Genomic DNA, 26,940 nt, shown 5'->3' on the forward strand with positions numbered 1-26,940 from the left:
TTTATCCTTTAGTCCTCATATTACATGAACGATGTTTCTGACAAAATGGAAAAAATTGCTGTTTCATGGTTCAGAATCAATTCCATTTAACACTTACCGATGGCACGTTTTTGACCAGGAATTATTACTTTTGTTTGAGCTCATTACATCAAGTGGCTTCATGCTTTGCCTAGCCATTAAAAAAATTTGAATCCCTCCTACCGCCTGTGAAATTTTACTTTTTCGATTGACGATTTTAGAATCGGAATCGATTATTGTATCCAAATAAAGTATTTAAAACAGAATCGGTAATTGTATCGGGATCGAGAAAACATTTTGAAATCGTCGCATCATGAATATATATGTTCCACTGAAACATGTATGCACATGTTACCAATAATAAACAGACTATATATATATATATATATATATATATATATATATATATATATATATATATATATATATATATAATTTAAAGGAGATTAGAATAATAGTCTAAAGAGCTAAGTGTATTTTAATGTAATAGTGAAATTACTAGTTTAATTAAAATACAGGAAATGCTCGTTGTAATTTAGATGTATAATAAGCTCGATAGTTAAATGTCCTAGAGCTAATTCAATATTAAGTAATGTGATTTATAATTTAAAAATTAAAAAATTTTTTTTTTAAATTTAACAATCAAATTTTAATTAAATTAAAAATCAGTTTCATAAGAAGGAACAACAACAAAGTCAATTATCTGTACGATCGTTTCGGAAATCCGTGCTTTTTATTTGTGGTATACATGAAGTCACGTAGAACAATTATACATAGTTTTTTTGGTAAGCACGGTCTCCTCATCAGCAAATTTAGGAGGATTTCTATTGAATTGAAAAGACACCAAAAATAAACCTAGCATTAAAAGTAAGGCAGATGAATCTGAAAAATTGAAGTAAAAGGTTTGGATTTAAAATTTATAAGAAAATTAGTATAGGTTAGAGATAGAAATGAGTAGAAAAAATATATTTTTATTTTGAATTTACATAATAAATTTGATTTAAAAATATATAGATATAGTTACCTTTTAGTTTTTCTTTTTTTGAAATCAGGAACTGTATTTAAAGTAGTCATTTAGATGTTTGCTATAGCTTTTTATTTTATTGAATGATGAATTTTAAAAGGGCGACGCTCGTGCAGTAAATTGTTTCCGTTAGCGTATTTTGATTTAAAGACGCTACAGTTAATATCTATAGAGAGAGAATATTTATTTTGCAAGTTTTTAAGGGGAGATAATTGTCATGTGTTATTGGCTTTATTTATTATTTGATTTACGAGTCTAAGGGCGGTAATTGGTCTAACTTAATTTATTTAAAAAAAAAAAAATCTATTTTTACTAATGAGTAATTTTTAATGATTTAAGGTGGTTTATATTTATTAAATTTAAATCAACGTTTATGATTACATGATAGAAGCTCATGTCTTGAATTTACTAGTTTGGTTGTGCTTTTTATATCTTCATATTTTAAAATTTTTAGGGTTTCTTTTGTACATAATGTACAAAATTTATCTCCTGGTTTATATGATTTGCAAGTCTCAATTATTTGCCATTTTAAGTTGAAAGAAATATTGCTATTTTTTAGTTGCCAAATATAGTTGGATAGAGTAGTTTGGTTTGATAGAGAGTTATTTTTAAAAGAATGTTTGTGCGTTGAAATTCTATGTTTTATTGGGCCAGATGTGGAACCAATATATATTACCTCTTGATTATTATGATTATTTTCCGTTAGGTCTATTGTTGGATTATAATGTGGTGGGTTGGTTAGTAATTGATCGGTAGATTGATTTAAGTTGGTGTTATTATTTAATCTGGTAGTTGAGTTATGGCTGTTGATAGGTTCTTGTATATTTGGAGTTTTTGATACTGTGCAGCTATAGATAGCATTTTTAATTTTACATGAACATTTATTTTTTCTTCTACAGTTACAGTCCGATGCATTTTGTATAGTTGTATTTTGTAGTTTATTAATTTTATTATTATTAGAGCTAATTATTTTCTGATGAAGGTTAGGCATAGTAGAGTAAGAGACTTTAATTGTGTTCTTATTGAAAATCTTATTATATCTATGGGGGGCTTTAAAGTTCTTATCTAATATTTTAAAAAATTCTCTAGCTATGTTTGTTTCTTGGTTTTTGGAATACAGGGGGGGGGTTGAACCATAGGATCTCCTTGTGTCTATTCTTACGTTTGCGGGTTTTAGTTTGTTGTTTATTTATATTATTATCTAATATTTGTAGTTTGGTTTTATATTTTTTTGTCTCCTGGTTATTTTTCTTAACTCGTATACGGGAAGACATTGCCATATTATATGTTATTACGCTCTTAATAGGTTTATTTTTAATGCAGTTTATGTTTCTATCATTTTCATTTATGAATTTAATTTGTGAATTATATCCAGAGTTTTTAAGGGCTTCATTATAGTATTTTTCATTTTTGGTAAATATTGATTTAGTAGAAGACAGTCTAGAAATTCTTAGAGCGATATTGGGAACTATTGATTTTAATATTGATTTAGGGTGGTTTGATTGATTGTGGACATATAGAAGTGATTGGTTAGGTTTATGGTATGGTTCAAAGGTGGAATTTTCAAGATTTAAGGTCATGTCTAAGAAATTAACAATGTTTTTATTAGGGTCGATTTTTATACTAAGTCCATAATTTTTAAATAATTTATATAGAGCTTTAATTGCTTTTTCATAATTTTTATTAGTAGAATTCGTTATGAAAAGTGCATCATCTCTATATAGCCCTCCTTTAAGTTTGAATTGTTTATGGAGTATACAATGTATTTCATTTAAAAGGAAAAGGCCAACTAGATCAGTGACCCGAGTCGAGTCCGTCGATCCCATTAAAATGTTGAAGTGGTTAGGGGTATTTTTCCTGGTCCAATATTTATTATCAAATGTTATTAAAGACTGTGTAGCTATAAGTATTAGTTTAGTTTCGTCTTGAGTTATATTAGTTAATTTTCGTGCCATTAATAGAGATTTATTATGTAGGATGGGTGATATAGATTGGTAATATGATTCAATGTCAAAAGAAAGAAATTTAATATTATTTTTATTTTGAATATTAGAAAACCAGTCGATTACTTGGTTGGAAGATTGCCATAGTGGGTATTTTATTATGGATTTAATTTTGGGGATAATTCTATCTTATATGTTTTTACTAACCAGTCCTATATCTGATTTCGAGGGGCAAATGAGTCTAATAGTAGGGTTAATATTGAAGCTGTGTTTGTGGTCTTTTAAAGTAAATCTCGGGGTACCTGGTACCGTTATTTCTGTGTATTTATCTATTTTAAGTTTAGTTAAAATGTTTTTTGCATCATTATTTATTTTATTTAGTGCTGATTTATTAGTAGTTTTATAATTTTTATTAAGTTCTTTATATATTAGATTTTTATATTGTATATAGTCCATTGTGTAGAAATTTCCAGTTTTATCTGCCGGTACTATGAGTTTATTTTGGTGGCTTGTAGAAATAGATTTTGAAAATTTATTTATTTTTTTAAGTGTTGGAGTGATATATTTTTTATTTTTCTTAAATTTAATATTTTTAATCAGGTTGATTAAGTCATTTTCAAAATTTTAAAATATGAAGATATAAAAAGCACAACCAAACTAGTAAATTCAAGACATGGGCTTCTATCATGTAATCATAAACGTTGATTTAAATTTAATAAATATAAACCACCTTAAATCATTAAAAATTACTCATTAGTAAAAATAGATTTTTTTTTTTAATAAATTAAGTTAGACCAATTACCGCCCTTAGACTCGTAAATCAAATAATAAATAAAGCCAATAACACATGACAATTATCTCCCCTTAAAAACTTGCAAAATAAATATTCTCTCTCTATAGATATTAACTGTAGCGTCTTTAAATCAAAATACGCTAACGGAAACAATTTACTGCACGAGCGTCGCCCTTTTAAAATTCATCATTCAATAAAATAAAAAGCTATAGCAAACATCTAAATGACTACTTTAAATACAGTTCCTGATTTCAAAAAAAGAAAAACTAAAAGGTAACTATATCTATATATTTTTAAATCAAATTTATTATGTAAATTCAAAAAAAAAAATCATTTCTATCTCTAACCTATACTAATTTTCTTATAAATTTTAAATCCAAACCTTTTACTTCAATTTTTCAGATTCATCTGCCTTACTTTTAATGCTAGGTTTATTTTTGGTGTCTTTTCAATTCAATAGAAATCCTCCTAAATTTGCTGATGAGGAGACCGTGCTTACCAAAAAAACTATGTATAATTGTTCTACGTGACTTCATGTATACCACAAATAAAAAGCACGGATTTCCGAAACGATCGTACAGATAATTGACTTTGTTGTTGTTCTTTCTTATGAAACTGATTTTTAATTTAATTAAAATTTGATTTTTAAATTAAAAATTTTTTTTTTTTAATTTTTAAATTATAAATCACATTACTTAATATATATATATATATATATATATAGATAGATAGATAGATAGATAGATAGATAGATATACATATATAACTACTTAATTTACTCACATAAAATGAATATACGAAAGTATAGATTTATGCGTAAGTTTTAAGTATTTACTTCAAAAGTGCTCAATACGTAGGTAGAGCTAGTTAGTAAGTTATAAAATGTATATGGCGATTAAGCTACACTGAATATTCCGCGTATATATATATATGTATATATATATATGTATCTAGTAAGTTATGAAAATATATATGGCAATTAAGCTACACAGAATGTTCCGCGTTTCATTCTCGTGAGAATTCGTCAGGCTTATGCGAAAAGTTGTGGTCATCGCGCGTTTATATATACGCACATGCTATTGAATTTTCTAGTTAGCCAATCAGCTTCCTAGTCCCCACCACGCCCATCTTAATCAGCCAATGGGCAATGGCCGGGCACAGGACAACACCACAGTTGACTTCTGATGAATATATATATATATATATATATATATATATATATATATATATATATATATATATATGCATGCATGCATGTATGTGTATATTTTTATATGTAAAGTAAAGATTAGATGCTTACTCACCTCTCTCATAAGATCACCTCCTGTGATTTTCCGTATGTTATCCATATCGTCTGATTCCCTTCGCGGCCCCATCAAGTGCAAGTCGCCCGATGTGGCTGCTGGAACGTCCGTACACGAAGATTCTAAGTGCGAGTGACATATCAGTTGTCTTTGTTCCTTGACACACTTGTCTGTCATATTCGCTGCGTGTCTGTTCGACGCAGACGGCTGGTCATTGCACTGGACAATACACAGCGATATGAAGGCGGTCACGGGCACGGACACAGTCACTGCCACTAGCACTATAAGAATCAACAGGTAGAGCTGGACTTTATCTTCTGACTGTATGTTAACGGCGTTTAGCATCTCGAAAGTCTTGTTGCTCACCGTCAGCGTTAGAGAGACCGTCGTCATTGCTGAGAGGACTGGGTTACCACTGTCTTTGACGGCAAACTCGAGCTCGTACGAGCCGGCGTCTTGTTGTGTGATCGCGCGTGTAAAGGACAGCAGGCCGGTGTAGTGGTTGATAAAGAACAGTTGCTTTTCATTACCCTTTGCGATTCCGTATTTGAGGAACGCATTCTCACGACTGTCCTTGTCTGATGCTCTAAGGACTGTGACGTTGTTAGTGTGGTGAGGGTAATACGTAAAATCTAAATTGTATGGGTTGACGCTGGGAAAAGTGAAATAGGGGGCGTTGTCGTTCTCGTCTTTAACGTCAATCACAACGTTCACAGTGTTATTTAAGGGTGGTACCCCGTTGTCCTTAACGAGAACCTTAAACTTGTAGACGTCCTGAAACTCGTGGTCTAAAGACATTACCGTCGATATGATACCGCTATCGGATATCTGGAATGGCAAAAAGTGCTTGTTATTATTTACGAGAGAGAAAATCAGTTTTCCGTTTTGGCCAAGATCGGGGTCCGTCGCATTTATACTACCGACGGGTATTTTAGATTTCTGATTTTCCAAAACTGAGAATTTGAAAGTATCTTTAGCAAATTTTGGTTTGACATCGTTCACATCAAGTACTTTAATAGAAAACTTGCTCTCACTATGCAAAGGCGGAAAGCCTTTATCCCGACAAATGATTGTAATGTCGTAATGATCCTCTCTCTCCCTATCCAGTTCGTTTTTAAGGACTACTTTATATTTCTTGACACCTAGGCTCTCCAGCTGGAATTTTCCATGATGTAGGTCACAGCTGACCTCGCCGTTATGCCCGGCATCATGATCAGTGACCTTTACATAGGCGATGAAGCTACCGACCTTGACATCCTCAGTGATAGACACAGTGTCGCATGCGCAAGGCGTGACAAAATTAACGTCTATCGTCGGCGCATTGTTTTTTTTATTAATGTTTATAAGCACCATGGCGATCGAACTGAGCGACGGGCTTCCCCCATCCGTTGCTTCAACGTACAACTTGTATTCAAATTTCTGCCCCGTGCTAAGTACCTTGCGGAGATAGATCTCGCCAGTCGCTTCGTATAGTTTAAACAAAGACTTTGCCACGTCTGATGTCTGCGAGGTAAAATGGTACGTGATGGCACCGTTTTTACCCGAATCTAGATCCCTCGCTGATATAATCGCCACGGGTGTCCCGTCGATTATGTTTTTTATTGAAACGTTATAGACCTTTTGGGGGAAAACTGGTGCATTGTCGTTGACGTCGGTCACTGATATGTGTACGTCTAGCACACCCTGCTTCGATGGAGAACCACCGTCTCGTGCTATCACCTGCACGACATAAGAATCCTTAATTTCCCGATCGAGATCGTCCTCCAACTTAATCGCAAGCTTCGATGTGCCGTCGACGTTTTTTGATACAAACAATGTAAACGGTTTTGTATTCTTCTTCAGCTGGTATGTAATTGCAGAGTTGAGGACACCGACATCCTGGTCAATCGCGTTAGGGATAGATATTTTGGTTCCCTTTTTATCGTTTTCCGAGAACTGAATATCGACGCGCTGGCTTGGGAATTTAGGCTGATATTCGTTAACATCCTTCACGATTACTTTGATGTCTATAATTTTCATGAAGGACGTGGCTGTGCGGAAGGCCACGTCTACTGTTTGAAAGCATTCTGTGTTCCGCGTGCAGAGAGATTCAGCATCAAGAATCTGCGTTGTGTAGAGCTTACCCGTCTTTTTGGAGACACGAAATAGCTGAAGGCTGTCAGCGACCTTCTGTTGTAATTGACTGAACGTCACTAGATGGTGCTCCTCGGGTGCCACCTTAGTCATTATATTCGAATCCTTGGCAATATCCCCAATGAACGTACCTGGACTCTTTCCTTCCTCGATGTAGTAGGTGAGGTCGGCCGCCAGACATAATTGTAGGACACTAAGAAGTGCATAAAAAATTATTAACATATCCGTTACTGGCGTTGACATCGGCCACAGAAAAGATGATGAAGGACGTTGTCTTGTTTCTTGTCTGAAATGAAAAGAAAAAGTACGCGTAAGTAATAATTAATAAGAAAAACAATTCATATATGGTTTGTGATTGTGTTGTTGCTTTCAGATGTAATACTTTACTATTTTTGACACGACCCCCAAGCAACACTGAGTATATTCTCTTGAATAAAATAGTATAACTGTTAGATATTAGCAGTGCAATGCGGAAACATGGGTTGATTTTTAAAAATTTTTTAATTACATTTTCACCCCAAACAAGGCACATTGCAACTTTGTTGCTACTATCGGGACATAAGAATCAAGAGTACTGTGTAGGAATTTGGGCAGCAAGATATCGGTTTACGTTGCACTTGAACTTCTGCATGTCAGTGCAGTCGGGGAAGCAGGGGCCCGGAAGGGAATTCCAAAGTCTAGCTGTTCTGGGGAAGAAACTACTGGAGTAGAAGTCTCTCTTGCATCTAGGGATCTCTACTGTGAAGGGATGGGATTTAGCTGCTTGTCGGGTTTGTCGGGTTTGTCGTGGGGGCACAAGTGCTTGCAGTTCGTCAGAGCATTCTCCGTTAAAGTACTCGTATTTCTTAATAATTAATAAGAAAAACAATTCATATAGGGTTTGTGATTGTGTTGTTAGCTACTTTCAGATGTAATACTTTACTATTTTTAACACGACCCCCAAGCAACACCGAGTATATTCACTTGAATAAAAAAGTATAACTGTTAGATATTAGCAGGACAATGGGGAAACATGGGCTAGGCGACGATTATTATCATCGTTATAATATTTGTAAAAAAAGTATTTTATCATAGCGAAATAAATATATACAGAGAAAATTTTTTATGTAAAGATGTTTTAATAGAAAGGAATCTGAGAACACAAACAATTATTTAAAAAAAAACGTTGACGTGGACTCAGGGTACATCTTGAAAAAGACACGTATCATTTTATTAGTTAAGAATCGGGAGAGAAATAGCAGAAGCAGTCGTAGTCGAGAGAGGGAGAGAAACGGTCCTCATATTGTGATAGCCTCCAGTAGAGAAGATCAGAATGCGTTAATCTAGAACCAGCGTTGCAACTTTCCAATCGGAAACCATCGGTAATAAAGTTGCTGAAAAGACAACCCGAAATCTGTTAATATATTTGGATGAATCTTCTTTGCAACTTCTGGTCTGAAGAAAGTTCCTATGATTTTATTGTACTTCCTTTGACCTCAATAAAATATAAATATTCATGTATCCTGGGTGTTTTCTGAACACCCCCACGCACACACGCACACACACACACACACACACACACACACACACACACACACGCATATATATATATATATATATGTGGGGGCGTAGGTGTAGAGGTGAATCGCTGAAAACGTAAAAGTAAACATCGGTTGAGACTAATATGAATTAAAAAAAGTAAAATGCAAGTTCTATTTTAAAATAAAAATGATAGTAAATGACCAATTATATGTTGAAAATAAAAGTAGAAACTCAAATATAGGAGGAAACTGAAAGCAGAAGGATAAGTATAGATTGAAAGTGTAATAGACAAATACAGGATCTATCTAATCTGTCACTAATCAATTTTTTCGGATTAAGCGGCCCACTTAAAAGTAGCCTAATCTTTCTAATCTTTCTCTTAACGAATAACTGACAAAGCAAGACAAAATGCAATTCTTTTCCCAGCTAGATAGCGCTACTACATACCACACGTCTCGCACGAGTTCATGACATGTTAACAGAAGAGAGAACAATTAGCAAAGGGTTAATCCTCACAATGTAGACCAACTAAAGGAGAACATTACCAACGTTATCAGGAAGATCTACAGGCAGTATCTTCAAACGTTGTTAAACGTGCCTAGAAATGCATAGATGTAAACGGGGAGCACTTCCAGCATTTTTTAAACAATAAAAGAATATCCTCTTTTCTACTATACTAGCAGGGGTGCCCGGCGTTGCTCGGGTGTTTGGAGGTGTATGCTGTGCAAAAAAAGCAAAAAAACAAAAAAATGGTTAATTTTTAAAACTTTGACCCCTATTATGACCCCTTAAAATTTATAGTTTCAGGCTCAAATCACTTTATTAAGTTAGATCCAGGTTCAAGGAACCTATATCTAAAATTTCAAGTGTCTAGACCCAAAATTGTCGGAGGAGTTTGGTAGAGTTCTTAAAGGTCAAATCATTGAAATTTGACCCCTTAACAGCCAAATTTCTGGCTGACACCCGTCACATCGATTTTTCCAAATCTCAGTACCCGGTATTTCAAATTTCGAATCTATAGACTAATAATTGACAGAGTTATTGCGTAGGGAAATGTACACAGACAGACAGACACACAGACACACAGACAAAGAGACAGACAGACAGACACGTTCACTTTTATAGATATATAGATTTTCTAGCTACTTTCAAGAGGGCCACCCTGTATAAGTAAAAAGTAAAATGAAAAACACAAATCGAAAGTTAAAGTAGAATGACAAATACAAGTTGAAAATGAAAGTAAAAGACTTACTGCAAGTTGAAAGTGAAAGTAAAAGGCTTACTGCAAGTTGAAAGTGAAAGTAAAAGACTTAATGCATGTTGAAAGTGAAAGCTAAATACAAGTTGAACCTGAAAGTAAAAAGCCAAATACAAGTCAAAACAGAAAATACTAAAAGCAGAAGTCATAGTAAAAATAGAAAGCTGAATAAAAGTTGAAACTGAAAGTAGAAGACCAAATCAAGTCGACACTAATGATAAAAAGCCAAATGCAAGGCGAAACTTAAAGTAAACTGCCGAATCAAGTCGAAACTTAAAGAAGAAAACCGAATACAAGTCTACACTCAAAGTAGAAGACCGTATAAAGTCGAAACTGAAAGAAGAAAACCAGACACAAGTCAAAACTGAAAGTAGAAGGCTGAATACCGTTCCAAACTGAAGATAGAAGGCTAAATACTTGTCGAAACTGAAAGTAGAAGGACAAATAGTAGTCGAAAGCGAAAGTAATAAGCCAAGAAAAGTTTCATATCAAAATGAAAAGGTAAAATATTTGAAATAGAAAATGAAGTAAAACACAGCGAAACCAAAATTTGATATGAAAATAAAAAAAGAAGACCCAACGTTCCATGTCAAAATGAAGTTGAAAACAAGATAATAATAATAATAATAATAATAATAATAAGAAGAAGAAGAAGAAGAAGAAGAAGAAGAAGAAGAAGAAGAGCGAGAAGAAGAAGAAGAAGAATGACGATAATAAAAAATAGAAAATAAACATTAAAACATCTGACGTGTAAATGAAACTCGAAACGAATATGAAGGCGAATAACTTTTCCGGAAACTACGAATACAATATGGCCGCCAAAGAAAACGCGTTTTAAAAGAATTCACTCACCGAGAAACATTTTTTAAGTCTGTATCATAAATGCAACCTTTCGTCAAATTTTACAGAAAACATCATGAAAGGGAATTTTGAATTGATTAAACCATTTTTTTTCTTTTATATCAGCATCAATACAACAGTTTAAGGAATCTGTATTTTATGCAACATTCGTTGATTTGAGTTCGATTTTTCCGTTTATTTTCATTCATAATGTGGTCTGTTACTAATTTGGTTTAAAAAATTGTTATTTCTATTCGGCTTGTTTTTATTTACTATTTGTTTTGTTTGATTTTTTTTTAACTAGGAATGTTTTTCATAATCATTATTTTTTAATGATTGCCATAAGATAAATCAGGGGACAGAAAAAGTGGAAAAGAAAGGAAGTAATGAAGAGAGGGACATAAAATACGAGGAAGGAAAATGAAAAAGAAAGATAATGCAGGGCAGCGAAAGAAAGAAGAGGTATTGAAGAGAGGGTCATTACGAGAATCGTTCCAAAAGCAAAACCTCCTACTATTTTACTAAAAAAGTGGAAGAGCTACAGAGATGGGAGTGATACGATTAAAACGAGCAAACTTTTGTTCTCATGATATATTTTTCTAAATATTCACTATTATTATTTTGGTTACACTTTTGCCAGCAATGAGGTACGGCTGTGACTGGGGGTGGGGAACACACTTTCTGATACGAGAATCGCTTAAAAAGTAAATCCTCCTATTTTTTTTAAACTAAAATGTGGAAGAGCTATAAAGACGGGAGAGGGCCCATTAAAACGAGCGACCTTTTGTGCTACAGAATTTAATTTTCTACATAGTTACTACTGTTCTCAACGCACTTTTGTCAGGAAGTCAATGACATGTCTCTGCTTCTGACGCACGTCCGTGACAAGGGTTGCTTTCTTAGAGTAGTACACCATAAATATCTCTAACAGAGAGATGACACTTTTAGGTCATGAATGCATAAGTTTATTCATCATAATACAATTTTCAATCCACTCTGATCCATAATAAAAAAATAGGAGGCATTATTTTGTCAGGCCCCTCATAAATACGGGAAAGTTAGAAAAGGGTTAACGAAAAAACAACAAGGAACAAAAGGAAGGAACAGAATGAGAACGTTGATTAATAAACATATTAGTGAAAAGGATATAGGCGAAAAATAAATAGTCATGGCAAAGTGTAGTATCTGTTCTAATATAACTCTTTATCTTTTCTGTTCTCGACCAGTGAAGGGGAAACGCTTCTAGGCGGATTTTTTTAAATTTTTTGTTCCAATCTAGAGTACTCCCTTTTTGGGGGAGGTTGAAATTTCTTCACATCAAAATCCAACTTTAAACACTAGTAGCAAATACAAACAAATATGCACAAATAAATGATTAACGAAAAGGACGATAGAAAAAGATAGAAAAAGTGCAGATAAATGTAAGAGATATTGAGAGATAGATAAGGAAAGAAAAGAAAAACAAAAGCAAAAATATTTGAAAAATAATCAAAAGAGAAATACAGGACGAAACAATAAAATCGTCGCCATAGAAAAGATGGCATGATTCCATTTCCCTTTGATACAAACCAGTTTTCTTTGTTTTGTCGAAGACCATCTACTAATTGGCTAGTTGTGTACTAATCCCAAGGGAGATATGAGTGTTTTATCATGTCTGACAGTGACAATTGAAGATGCACTGCTGTACAACTCATGTTCTCTACCGATCCAAGATATGGTGAGAGAACCATACCTTCCAAATACAGTCTCCGGCTATGGTTATGGTCTTTAGTGTTGTTTTAAGAGAAGGACACATCATGCCACAGTAAAATTGAAAGTGAAAGTAAAAATGAAAGTGAAAGTAAAAATGAAAGTGAAAGTAAAAATAAAGGTGAAAAAAAAAGCTAAAGTAGATTATATAAACAAAAAGAAAGAGAAAATCAAACAAACTGAAAGAAAGATCGACATTACTTAAGAAAACAGAATTCTTTTTTTAATTTAAAAGTTCGATATTAATAAAATCATTTTAGTTGAATGATGTTTCCTTCCTTTAATAATTAACGCTTTTTTGTTTCATAATAGTTTATTTCAATTTTGTTCATCCGCCTCACCCGCCGCCATTTTGAAAAAATATTTCTATTTGTTCATGCTTCATTTTCACCATTCATTAAGCGATATTCGTTGGTAGTTTTATTTCAGAAATTTTTTGTTTTTTATTTCAAAATATGTTTTATCAATTAATCATTTCCATTAATTTCAGTTGCTCCGTTTCTCCCTAATTTTCAATTTTCATTTCAAACCATTTTCGCAATCTCCAATCTGGATATGCAAACGCCGTGCAGGTCAAAGCAGAATCGGGAAAATTAATGAATTTGAAATATTTCAAATATTTTTTTATTCTTTTTTGGATTGCTTGCGAGTCTCATTAAAGCATAATTCGTATATTTTAATTAAAGAAGCCTAAAAATATGGTTTTTAATTACTTTCGATTTATTATTTATTTGAGTTTTAATAATACGAGGGGCGTACTAAAAGTAATACCTCCTATGTTTATATTCCGCCCATATGGATTAGAGGGGGTTGCAAAATACATTGTTATGATGACTTAACATGCATTTATGACCTGAAAGGTTCATCTCTTTGTTGTAGATATTGATGGTGTGAGACTTTAAAAAAAAGCAACCCTTGTCATAAGCGTGCGTCGGAAGTGCATTGAGAATGGTGGTGACTATGTGGAAAAATAAATTGTGGAGCACAAAATGTCACTCGTGTTAATGACGCCACTCCCGTCTTCGTGGCTATTTTATTTTTTATATGAAAAAAAAGGAGTTTTTACTTTTGAAAGGACTCCCATAATTAAAAAAAAATACTTGCATGGCGACAAAGTGAGACACAAGGCCGGTTTAAATATCTAATAAATCCAGCCCCCCTCCAACAGGGACATTTTATTTTTAATTTTTTATTTTACTCTTTTTTAAAGCCAAATAAGGCGTATTTCTACTTGAAACGTAAGGGGCTACTATTTGGGATCATGTTTAACAGGGGACTGTGGGGAGTTGAGCAACGATATACCCGTTCATATTAAATTTAAACTTCTGAAGTTTATTACAATCAGGGAAACAGGAATCGTGGAGGGAATTCGAAAATCCAGAAGTAAAAGGCTTTCTGGCATTTAGTGATCGCAACAGTGAAGGGCTGGGATTTTGCTGGTTTTTTAGTTAGTTGGAGGAATATACGTTAAAAGGAACACAAGTGCTGTGAGTTCATCAGAACACATTCTATTAAATTTTTCTAACGCATCCACAATGATATGACACTTCAGTGATGAGAGAGATAATTAATTTCTGACCAACGGTGGAAAATTTATTAGAATTAGTCTTTTTTTGGATCCTATCTTGGAGGAAGAGACTAGCGGTAAATTAGGAATAAGAATAGTTTTATAGTTTTAGCAGGGCGTGTCAGCTGACAGACAATAAAGCTATACAATTAGTTTTTGAAAGGATGCCCTCCTAAGGCCAAACAGATATAACACTTTGACCTAAAACAGAAAGCTGGAAAAACTGTAATTTTTTTTATTAATTACATGTTAGTAGTTGCTTCACGCTTATATGGAGCTTCTATATGTAGTTTATACGCACACACACACACACACATATGTATGTATGTATGTATGTATGTATATATATATATATATATATATATATATATATATATATATATATATATAGCTTGGTGCGTTAGAAGAAAAGAGTGAGCTCAATTCTATAAGAGGAGACTTATCTGGACAATATAAAGCTCAACAAGTATCATTGGTGCTTATATAGGAGAACAATGGGAATGGGAAATGAATTCACAAAGACTATATATTGGTAAATATAGATTGGTTCATTTATTCAATAAGGGAATACAAAGGGAATAGTTGTGAGAAAGAAGGGACTCTTTATACCAAGGCATTTCGAAGCCTAATGCTTCTCATTAGAAGAGTAGAGAAGATGCTAGGTAACATAATGGGAAAGTGACGTCTAGCGTGGAATTAATTAGGAGCGAAATAGATCAATTGAAATTATATATAATGTTGGGGGAGTTTTATCGAATAAAAAAATAAAGATTTGAATATATAAATATATATATATATATATATATATATATATATATATATATATATATCATCTATATTAAGAGCGTATATGAAACTTCTACATCGAACATACGTATGTAGCTTCTATTCTTAATACGATATTTCCTATATGCAATTTCTCAGATCTTTTACACTATAATAAAGATCAACCTGTATTTATTAGTGTCTATATTATTGTGGAGATGATTAATCGGAATTTGGAATCAGAAAAATCTAAAAATAAATTGAGGGAGTAATCAAAATCGAAAAAATTGATAACTATTCTCCGATTACAAAGATGACTCTTTTAAGTTTGTTTTTTTTATGTTGAAAATTTAATTTTACATATTTGATTGGTTTTAACATATTACTAAAACTAAAATCTATAGACCATCTCCACAAGTATATTTCTACGTTTCGAAAATATCTGCACATATTACAAGTTTATTTTTCATTGTAATCCGAAAATTGAAAAAAATTCTCTATTAAAATATTTAGGTATTTTAAATGAATTGGAATCAGTAATTGTATCGGAATCGACAAAAATTAAAATCGTCCCATCACTAAGTTACCTCAGTGTAAAATTTCATAAATATCGGCTTAGCCGTTTTAGAGTCCATAGTATATATATATATATATATATATATATATATATATATATATATATATATATATATATATATATATATATATTAGCAGGCCGCCTGTTATTACCTAGTCATAAAATACGTTTAAATATAATATTTTGATTAATGCAGATTTCGTGTTTATTATTATATTATATTGGATCCAATATATAGTAATGATTTAAAAAGTAAAAAAAGACCCGTCCGCCACCACCGAGAATCAAAACCAAGACGTTTAGCTTACGATATACTTTTTCCTTTGACGTTAATGCCTGAGCTATGAAGACATGTTTGCAGCAAGGCTAAAAATTAAAACTTGAACCAATAGTTATTACATTATGCATGCATATTCGTAATGTCTCCATCCGAACTTTACCTGGCAAATTCCATTTCTTTAATTTTCACATCTTTTGCAAAACTCAAATATAAAGTTTCGCATGGATTAAAATAACCTATATATTAAGTCTGTATATCAAAACTGACAGAGGAGTTTAGTAGGCAAAATCTTTTAAACATATACATATACGCATACATAAATATATATAGAAAGAGGTTTGTGTTTACTATAAGCTTTTTACGCAAATATTACGCAAGTATAAATCATGTAGAATATCTGCATTAATATAACTACACGTAATAGTTAACTAAAGATGATCATCCCATAAGAAAACCGAAAGAACTAAGAGGGAATTAATTAAAATGTACGTTAAAAAGAATATGCAAATTAGTTGGATCTTTTGCAGATGAATGCAATTCCGCGACCTATATATTAGAAAGGTGTATTTTCTTTTTAAATAGATAGAAAAAAATGGTTTTTAATATGAATTAATATTCATATTAAAAACCCTTTTTTCTATCTATTTAAAAAGAAAATACACCTTTCTAATATATGGGTCGCGGAATTACACAAAATTCCCAAATTTTCACAGACACACACACACACACACACATATATATTATTTACTTCCCTTTTAGAGTAGTTAGACACAAGGTCAAGTGTGGGTTTGATGAAAACGTTTCTGCGGAACGAAATGGACTCAATTTGGCACATTAAGTTTTTCTTTCCCCTTTGTTAAAAACTACGCTACCGTCACTTCTGAGACGTTAATTTATATGAATACGAATAATACCTGTTAACACTGGCAAAGCATACTTTTGGGGGGGAGTAGAGGGGGTCTTGTTGGCGTGCGATAGTAGATAAGGTAGGCATCACGTGGACGTCAGAATGAGAACAGGTTGACGACTGACAAGATGAATGTTAAGGACAATGTCGAAGGAATCAGTTTGTTTTTGGTTTAGGTAGACTGACAAATATGTCGCTGTTGTACAAAGAGTTCAATCTGGCAGGTAACGTCCGTTACTTTCTGCATGACAACCATCGCCGAAGCCATTACGATTGTCAACCAACATGACTGGAAGAGTTGTTTACCTGTCAGGATTATCAACAACAAGAATCACCGGGAGGGAGAAGCGGAGAGAGCGGGAGTCACATCAGCTTCACTCTTCGCATTCAAGAAGAAGAAAAAAAAAGAACCACAAATGCTAGTGCCAATCTACTTCATTTATGATATGAGAAAGTTTAAAATAGTTTTAGAAAGATAGAAAGGCACGTGCGTACGCACGCACACACACACACATATATATAAATATAAGATTGTATATATAAGCCATAAAAAGACACACACATAAATATATATGTATATATATATATATATATATATGATTGTATATATAAGCCATAAAACACACACACACACATATATATATATATTTATCAGTTATGAAAATATATTTATTGCAATTAAGCTACACAGAGGTACTCGTAAATAAGCGTTAGAGTGGAATGCACGGAATTCGTTTTACTGCACATATATACACGTGGTGTTTAGCCTAGCTGGATAACCAATCAGATTCTTTGTTATTCCCTCCCACAGATTAATGTTTTCATTAACCAATGTCAGGACTTTACTCGAACAAAAAGTTGGTTTTCTTTTACTTACGTTTTCCGATGAGTTTCTTTATAGCATATTTTGTGGATACATGAAATAATAAATTTTACCCCCCCCCGCACACACACACACACGTTTCTTAGGTATTGGGAGCAAAATAGGAAAAATTTGTGCCTATTTTCCGATGCCTCAAAATAATTATTGTTCCTGTTTTCATTTGTTTAAAACTGAATTTTTCCATGATTTGTTTTAGTGATAAAATTATGAATTATTGATTTAATAAAATAATAAAAAAAAATCTATAGAACAACTCATAAGAATACTTTTTTACGTTTGCGAAAAATATATTCACATATAAATGGGTTTATTCGGTAATAAGATCTCCCCACCCGCAAAGAGACTAAAAATACTATTTATTTAAAAATTTTAAAAGAATCGGAATCATTTATTGAATTGGAATCAGGTATTTAGAAGAACATCTGTAATTGTATCGGAATCGGGAAATATTGAAATTGTCCTATCCTTAATATGTACTAACATGTATATATATATATATATATATATATATATATATATATATATATATATATATATACTCTTCATTAGTTTTTACATAAGCAGTAATATACACGTTTCGGTCAGCAAGTTAGCAGTAACTAGCAGGTGATACAGCTCATACGAAAACCAAGTTCAAGTTTGCAATGAAAATACTAGGTCTTCCTCATCATTGGGGGTTAATATGAAGAGGTTCCTTAATATGTTCTGAAAAATAAGATTTGGTTGTATGTAAATACCCAATAGGATGTGGATTTGAGTCTATGTTTAGATATAGGAATGAATGGGAAAATGTGTGTGTGTGGGGGGGGGTTTAAAGATCAAGATAGTGGTAATGGAATTCCAGAAAGAAAAACATTCGTATACGTGTTTGATAGTCGCTATATATATATATATATATATATATATATATATATATATATATATATATATATATATATATTAGTTATTTTGCCGGGTGTTTGGAGGTGTATGTTGAGAGAAAAAAGCGGTCAATTTTTTAAACTTTGACCCCCATTATGACCTCTTAACATTTATTGTTTCGGGCTCAAATCAAGTTATTAAGTTAGATCCATATCCAAGGAATCTATATCTAAAATTACAAGTGTTTAGACCCAAAATTGTCGGAGGAGTTTGCTAGAGTTGTCAAAAATCAAATCGTTGAACTTTAACCACTTAACAGCCAAATTTCTGGCCGAAAACTGATCACAAACATATTTCCAAATCTCAGTAACCTGTATATCAAATTGACAGAGTTATTTCGTAGGAAAATGTACACAGACACACACACAGACACGTTAACTTTTATAGATATATAGATAGATAGATTATCAATTATCCAAGCCAGATTAAGTAATTTTAATAATGAATTTTTACGAGATAGATTATATTTCCAATAACATGGTACAATATTTACAAATGAAAATTGGCTTCCAGAAACAACATTTGCTGAGCTCAGATCCAATCAGATAAATCGTAGCCATTTGTGAACGTTTTAACTCTTAATGCTATAGATAAAAATATTCAGTTAATCGTATATAGTTAATCGTTTATAATAGGCATTGCATAATAAAACTCCAAAAGGGTTGAGTTGTAGTTAAATCAATAAAAATCTGAGTGCAGGTAAAAGACATAAAACAAAACGATTTCATGTTATCTTCTCTTTGTATCACATATGCCTTTGAGGTTTCTTTTTTTGACTCCTTTGTCCGGAGAGTAAAGTTGGCTTTCTGCCTTTGTATCAGCAAACGGAAAGAATGAAACGAAAGAAATTCTGAATCTCCTTCCTCGCAGCCTTGAAAAGTCCGCGACTTCTTGCGCTGATATCCGTGCCCAACAGCTACGTGTTCGATGTTGTAACTTAAGACCAACGCTGTGAATATGTTTGACGCTTGTAAAGCATAATATGTCCGGACCTCTGGTCACGTTTCGGTTTAAAATAGCCATTTAGTTGGTCTGTCACATTTAAATTTCAAATAGCTTTATCACCGATTTCTCACACTTAAGTCTAATTATGCACGTTTAAATGTCTTCATGAATATCTTACGGGGACTTTGTCTATCTACCCTTTAGTCAGTCTGTCACAATAAACCTTGATATCGCTGATTGGACGCATCTTGGAAAATAGCCGTTCGTCTTTTTTCTTTTTCTTCTTTTTTTAACCCAATCATTGAACCGCATGCCGTCCTGAATTATACTCCCGCTCTGCCGGAATGAAACCTTCCACCTACCTTAAGCACTCGTGTGCTTTCTCATTTTCAGATCAAATGTCATTATTCTTCTTTTAAGGTCGGAAAATCCCTTTTGGCAGAAAAAAAAAGAAGAACAAAAAAATCACCACGAGTTTTCCAAGTTTCTTCACAAGCGTTGGTGTGGTCTTGTTAGTAACAAGCTTTCTATTGACGTTCGCTTTTCCAAGCGATTTTGCCGAAAGCTGCTCGATGCGAGGGGGGGGGGAGAAGTGCACGTGAAAATATGTTCTTCTTAGCCTTTTTGTTTCATTCGGTGCCAAATTTGTACTTTTGTTCTCCTTGTATGAATGCTTTTGAAACCCAATCCACCCCACACACACACATACACACACACGCACACACGCACACACACACACACACACACACACACACACACACACACACACACACACACACACACACACACACATATATATATATTTACATAATCTATATATCTATAAAAAGTTAAATGTGTGTAGGGACACTTCTCAACCTATATACTCAACGAATTTTGGATCTACAGACTTAAAATCTAGTATATAAGGTAATCAGACATATAGAAAACTTTTTAATCGGTTTTCACCCGAAAAAAAGGGGCTGCTAAGGGTTCAAAATTGGTCACCGGCTTTATGTCTGTTTGCCAACTGTTTAACGACTACCCATGAGCGAATCGTTCACATGAAAGCTTCCCTACGTTAGTAATAAGTAGGTTTAAACACTTTTTAAAAACCATGGCAAGCTAGCCTAATGGTTATCATACTTGACTTATAGAGAATGAAGGAAATCGTATATAGTGGTTGTAGCTAAGTGAGTTATTTTTGTGGAAGTCTGGCAAGAGGGACCATAGATTGGAGTTCAGTCGAGCACTTGACATGAAAATAGCGATAGAGCAGAGACAAGCTCGCGACGTCTCTTCTGTGAGAAAGAAGTTTCAGGGAAGGGGGCAGAGCATCATCTACTAAGTTTCAAAGTCGGTTTTAAACTTTACCTAGGCAGGGTTAAACATTGTTGTTGGAGGCTTGGGCGATATGAGGTTTATCGACGGGCGTAGTTTGTCTGTGGGTTCGATGTCAGCGGGGCCCGTTTGAAGTCAGCCTGAGATGATAAAAGAGGGACAAGTTGTGAAAGGGTTGTCAGGAAATATGGAATAATGCAGAGGAGTGGAGCGAATGAAAAGAAGAAGAGAAACGAGGTTAGGAATGAATTAAGGAAGACAAAAATGAAATGCGAACAAAAGACAGAAAAAAAAAAGACACAAAAGAAATCAAAAACGAAAGTAAGAAAATAAACGAAAAAAGAAAGACAGGGAAAATTAAAGCAAAAAATAAAAAACAAAAGAAAAACACAAGAAAAGCAAGAAAAAGAATATATATATATATATATATATATATATATATATATATATATATATAAGACTCTGTAACATCATCTGTGTATAGATACTCCCTCAGGAATTTGTCTATTAAAATAGTCCTGTAGCGATGGAAGTCATTTTTTGGCTAATGGACTTTAAGTGTCTGAGGGAGTGGCACTCGTTGCAATCATATATATTAGTGATGAGACGATTCCACTATTTTCCCGATTCCAATAAAATTATCTATTCCGGTTCTTTTATATTTCTGAATATTGAGTTGTTTTGGGATGAGACTTACAGAAAATGATGAAATATGTAATACAATTTCCTAAACATAGGAATACACTTATGGGGTTGATGTATAGATTTACGCGCAGTTTAAGCTCAATAAATATTCATCATTTCATCATCAATACGAGCCATGGAAAATTAAGTCTTAGCCATAAAAGCAATGAAAAGAATCGTTTTTGGTATCGGAAAATACACACACATTTTTCCGATTCCGATACCGATAGCCAAAATATTCCGATTTTTTTGGATTCCAGATTCCGATTAATCGTCTCAACACACACACACACACACACACACGCACACACACACTCGCACGCACACACACACACACACACACACACACACACACACACACACACACACACACACACACACACACACATAGATGCAGGGTTACTACCAAAAAACGGGCCTCAACTCCAATTAGGCCCCGTTTCTTAGAGTTTTGTCTGAATGAAAAGAAACTTTGGTCATAACTAGTTTATTATATTAAAAACATCACATCAAAACACAAGGGTCTTTGGCCTTTTTTTCTCCGTTGACTGTAAAATGCTCAGAAAAACAATTGAATGTCTTCTGTTTAGTTAAGGTCACCCTGTATATATATATATATATATATATATATATATATATATATATATATATATATATATATAGTTAAGGTATTCAAGATTGATAACTAATGAATTTAACGAGGCTATTAAGAGTGATCAATAAAAGAAGAGCAACATATATTTTATTGATGTAAACAAATTTACATTGTCGCGATATTGGGCTTGTTAATATTTCGGACAAATGGTCAGTTAAAACCGGAAATCCTCGTCAGGTGACTTTATAAATTGTTGCTTTCCACGAACGAAATCAGTCCATAACTAAAATAAAAAGCAACCGTTCATTAAATTCCCTGGCGAGGACTTCTGGTTTTAACCGACCATTTATCAGAAACATTAGCATATACAGTGTCGCAACCATGTAAATTTGTTTATGCTTAGCAGCCGCCGATTAGCATATGGTTAGGAGCCTTGACTGCCGTGCAGGCGGTCGGATTAAAATCCTTGCTGGAGGTAGTTGCCTGTCTAGCTGCACCGATGAGCTGCGAAACTATACTGTATGTGGATGACTATATCTATCTATATATCTATAAAAGTGAACGTGTCTGTCTGTCTGTCTGTCTGTGTGCCTGTCTGTCTGTGTACATTTCCCTACGCAATAACTCTGTCAATTTTTAGTCTATAGACTCGAAATTTGAAATACCGGGTACTGAGATTTGGGAAAATCGATGTGACGGGTGTCAGCCAGAAATTTGGCTGTTAAGGGGTCAAATTTCAACGATTTGACCTTTAAGAACTCTACCAAACTCCTCCGACAATTTTGGGTCTAGACACTTGAAATTTTAGATATAGGTTCCTTGAACCTGGATCTAACTTAATAAAGTGATTTGAGCCCGAAACAATAAATTTTAAGGGGTCATAATAGGGGTCAAATTTTAAAAAATTAACCATTTTTTTTGTTTTTTTGCTTTTTTTTGCACAGCATACACCTCCAAACACCCGAGCAACGCCGGGCACCCCTGCTAGTATATATATATATATATATATATATATATATATATATATATATATATATATACATATATAATTATCCATTGACACATGTTTCGTCGTCTACGACTCACCAAAGTGGCTGAATCTAGCGAGATTCAGCCTCTCTAATGAGACGTAGACGACGAAACACGTGTCAGTGGATAATTATATTTTAAACAATATATATGCCGCTCCCCATTTAGGGGCACCAAAGTGTTAAAGGGAAAAGTATTCCCAACTCGCATTTAGGTAAAAATGGACTTTCGTATAAATAATATATAATTAATTCAAAATCTATCGCTCGCAAAACGAAAAGAAATAAATGACATCTATCTATCTATCTATCTCTCCCCCCCCTCTCTCTCTCTCTCTCTCTCTCTCTCTCTATATATATATATATATATATATATATATATATATATATATATATATATATATAAATGAAAAGTGACAGACGAAATCATATGCTATTTTAAAGTAAAACGTGACAGATAAAAGAAAATATTGTTAAAAATACAAGACCATGTTTTTCCAAACCGAAGTGTGACCGACCTAACGTGGACACATCTAAAAACGAGTTGATTTAAAAAAAAAAAAATCAAAGCCATGAAAAAGCGAGTCAATCATATTTTTCAATTTTCATTATTTATTGCTGAGAAGTAAAGGGAGATAACTCGATACTTTCCTCCTCTAATTATGCATCTGGTGTTTACGGTCTTGTTTTCACCGTAAGAAACCGATTACGTTGAAACTCGTGAAAGATTTCCGTTTGATGTTTTTATTGATGTGAAAAAAATCAATTTGTCTAGAAAAATAAGACGAAAAGGAAAGACGGTGTTATTTCTAGAAAAAAAAAACACACACACAACAAAAAAACAGTCCGTTGTCTCTAATATACGTAAATCATGCAATCAAAAGGTCGTCTAAGATAAATAAATTATGCACAGCAACAACAGTACAGAATGAGTTTTATAGATTTCAAAATAACCACACACCACGACGCATGTATGCACAAATACTGGTTCTTTGATATGACAGAAGCGCGTGTAATTATTCACTTTTTCTTTGCTTAGAAGCGCAAATGAATAATAATACTTGATTTTGTCTTTGAATTTTTATTCAACACGATATTACCTTCTAATCACCAGTTTAAAGACTTTGAGATCACTATTTATATAAGACAGTAAATAGGGGCAAAGTGCAGTATCTGTTCTGATAGTACACTTCGTCTTTTTTGTTCTCAATCAGTTAAAGAGAAGCACTTCAATGTAGAAGTAATTTTAATTTTGGTTTTAATCCAGGGTTTTCCTTTTAAGACCTGAATTTTCTCTAACAGTAAAAAAATTTCCTCTGCTCTCGTGGGGAGGGAATAAAATAGGGACATACGAATAAGTTTATATATTGACATAGATATAAACTTTCTAGCATAGGTTTTTTATTATTACCTATATGTTTTATACTTAGATTCTGAATAAATATTGGCGATTCTAAACACGTTTTGTTTACAGCTGTTCCAAGACAGTGTTTATATATATATATATATATATATATATATATATATATATATATATATATATATATATATTTTGTGTACAGAAAGTTGTTAGTTGAGACAGGTCATTGGTACCGTCGGTTTCAAGCCCGATAATAAGGCCCGTTTAAGGTATCCTTATCGAGCTCTCTTCAGCCAATATTCGTCCGTTCGGGATTCTTCAGTGCAGGGTGTCACGATTAACACCAGCCGAACGAATCAAACCCCGCAACATTCGGCTACCATTAACCGCGTTGAATTTTAAACATTTTAATTTTTAAATGTTCATTGCGTCAGTCAGAGAGTGATCTAATCGTTATACGATGATCTATGCATATATATATATATATACATATATATACATATATATATACACATATATATGCATATATATATACATACATATATATATATACTGTATATATATATATATATATATATATATATATATATATATATACTTGTTTATTGTTATATAAACATGCTCACATCCCGCTGCTACAAATAGCCACTTGTTTCAATCAAACAACAGATATCATCAGGCAGCGACTTGACTATTCAAAAGCCACTTGTTTCAATCAAACAACAGATATCATCAGGCAGCGACTTGACTATTCAAAAGTTCAATGAATAAACTATTATTCATTGAACTTTTGAATAGTCAAGTCGCTGCCTGATGATATCTGTTGTTTGATTGAAACAAGTGGCTATTTGTAGCAGCGGGATGTGAGCAAGTTTATATAACAATAAACAAGTATTATCAGCTCTTTTTATTGAGCACTATCTAACAACCTCGTTGAATTCATTAGTCCATTACTTTTGAATATAAAAAAAAACCCCGAGTATATATATATATATATATATATATATATATATATATATATATATATATATATATATATATATGAACTCTTCCATCGATTTCGGCGTATGTTCCGCTGCAACAATTATGTTGCTCGGAAATCCACACATGTTTTGTTTATAGTGATGAATACTTTGTGCAGAACCAACCACACTTTTTTGGTATTATTACTAATCTGTCACCAGACAGAGCAAACCGTAGACATCTGGAGTTTACACCAGAGTTTTCGTTCTCCTAGATGCATGTCTGGAGGTGTATAGAGATATTTTATTGAATACTGTTAGATAAAAGGTTAACAGTTTTATGTTAGTCTCTAAAGCAAAAAATATTTTCAAAATTTATTTTATTTTCTGGAATTTTATTTCACAGACTTTCGAGGTGCTGTGAGTAATTTTGTGGGAATATTGTAAATGATATAATGAATGTGAGCACGTCCTGGTTCTTCCTCCCTACAAGAACATGATTGGCTGATTAAGCTATAAATACCGATTGATAGAGCTACCTGAAAGCGACGTCAAAAGGCTTCCGCTAAGGATATCCCACATCTTCGATCACGAACACCCGTTTAGTAATGCGACACTAGATTATTATTTGAAATAGTAGCCAAGGCCACTCAGCATATCAAACGAATATATCACTTTAGAGGAACATATTAGTAAAACATATGAGTATAGACCAATAAAATGAATATTTTTGCGTTCTGTATTTGTTTGGACTAAAAACATGACTGACGTTTGTTCAAAGCTTAAGTAATAAAGATGACATAAATTTCAAAAATAATTTTTTCCTTGCACTTGTAGAAGTAAATACGAAAAGCATTAAATACATAACTATGCCCAATGTAAAGCAAAGATATAAATAAGTTGACAAAAAATAAAGAAGGACAATTCAGGCATTGACGATTCTGAAATAGAACGACCACATCAATTCTCAAAAAGTCCGACTCAAATCACCCCAACTAGTCGGATCAACTTAACTTTTCTTGCTGAAATAGCTTGTAATATAAATATACTGGCAATACTCCTTTCACTGATACCGTAATGCTAGCAAAATCTTAGCGTCTACGTGTTCTTTTCGCCGCCAGACACTCGACCCCTTGCAATCAACATTCGTCCGTTTTAAAGCAGTCACTCTTATGCAAATTAGTTCTATTATATTTTTAAACCACGGGCAATGATATATATATATTTATATATATATATATATATATATATATATATATATATATATATATATAAGTTGACAAAAAAACTGAAAAAAAAATACAATTCAAATATTGCTGATTGGGAAATGATAATCCCGGGTAAATTACGTGGGTTCAGGAAATATTATAATACTAATACGTCTCGCTCTATCAGCTAAGCTTCAATCTCTGTCCCATCGAGGAAATGCTGCATCCTTCTACCTGTTTTTGAAGTATTTTAATGATAGGTGATCCGACGAACTACACACCATTGTACGCCTTACAACGTAAATACTCCCGACAAACTCGACAAGTAGCAAAATTCCACCCCTACAAAATAGAG

At 33.0% G+C, this 26,940-nt stretch overlaps 1 protein-coding gene across 2 annotated transcripts in view; it reads right to left on the minus strand.

The window, feature by feature from the left end:
- Positions 1-26,940, minus strand: part of LOC145241984 (protocadherin gamma-A11-like) — a 257,734-nt gene that overhangs the window by 191,477 nt on the left and 39,317 nt on the right. For both annotated transcript variants that reach the window (XM_080104858.1, XM_080104857.1), the window contains exon 2: positions 5,083-7,501. In XM_080104858.1, the coding sequence (XP_079960984.1) occupies positions 5,083-7,458 (2,376 nt within the window). In that variant the 5' untranslated portion in view covers positions 7,459-7,501. The remainder of the gene's footprint in view (positions 1-5,082; positions 7,502-26,940) is intronic.

The sequence above is a fragment of the Euprymna scolopes genome, chromosome 21 (assembly GCF_053919585.1).
Source record: "Euprymna scolopes isolate OS-2025 chromosome 21, ASM5391958v1, whole genome shotgun sequence".
Taxonomy (NCBI): domain Eukaryota; kingdom Metazoa; phylum Mollusca; class Cephalopoda; order Sepiida; family Sepiolidae; genus Euprymna; species Euprymna scolopes.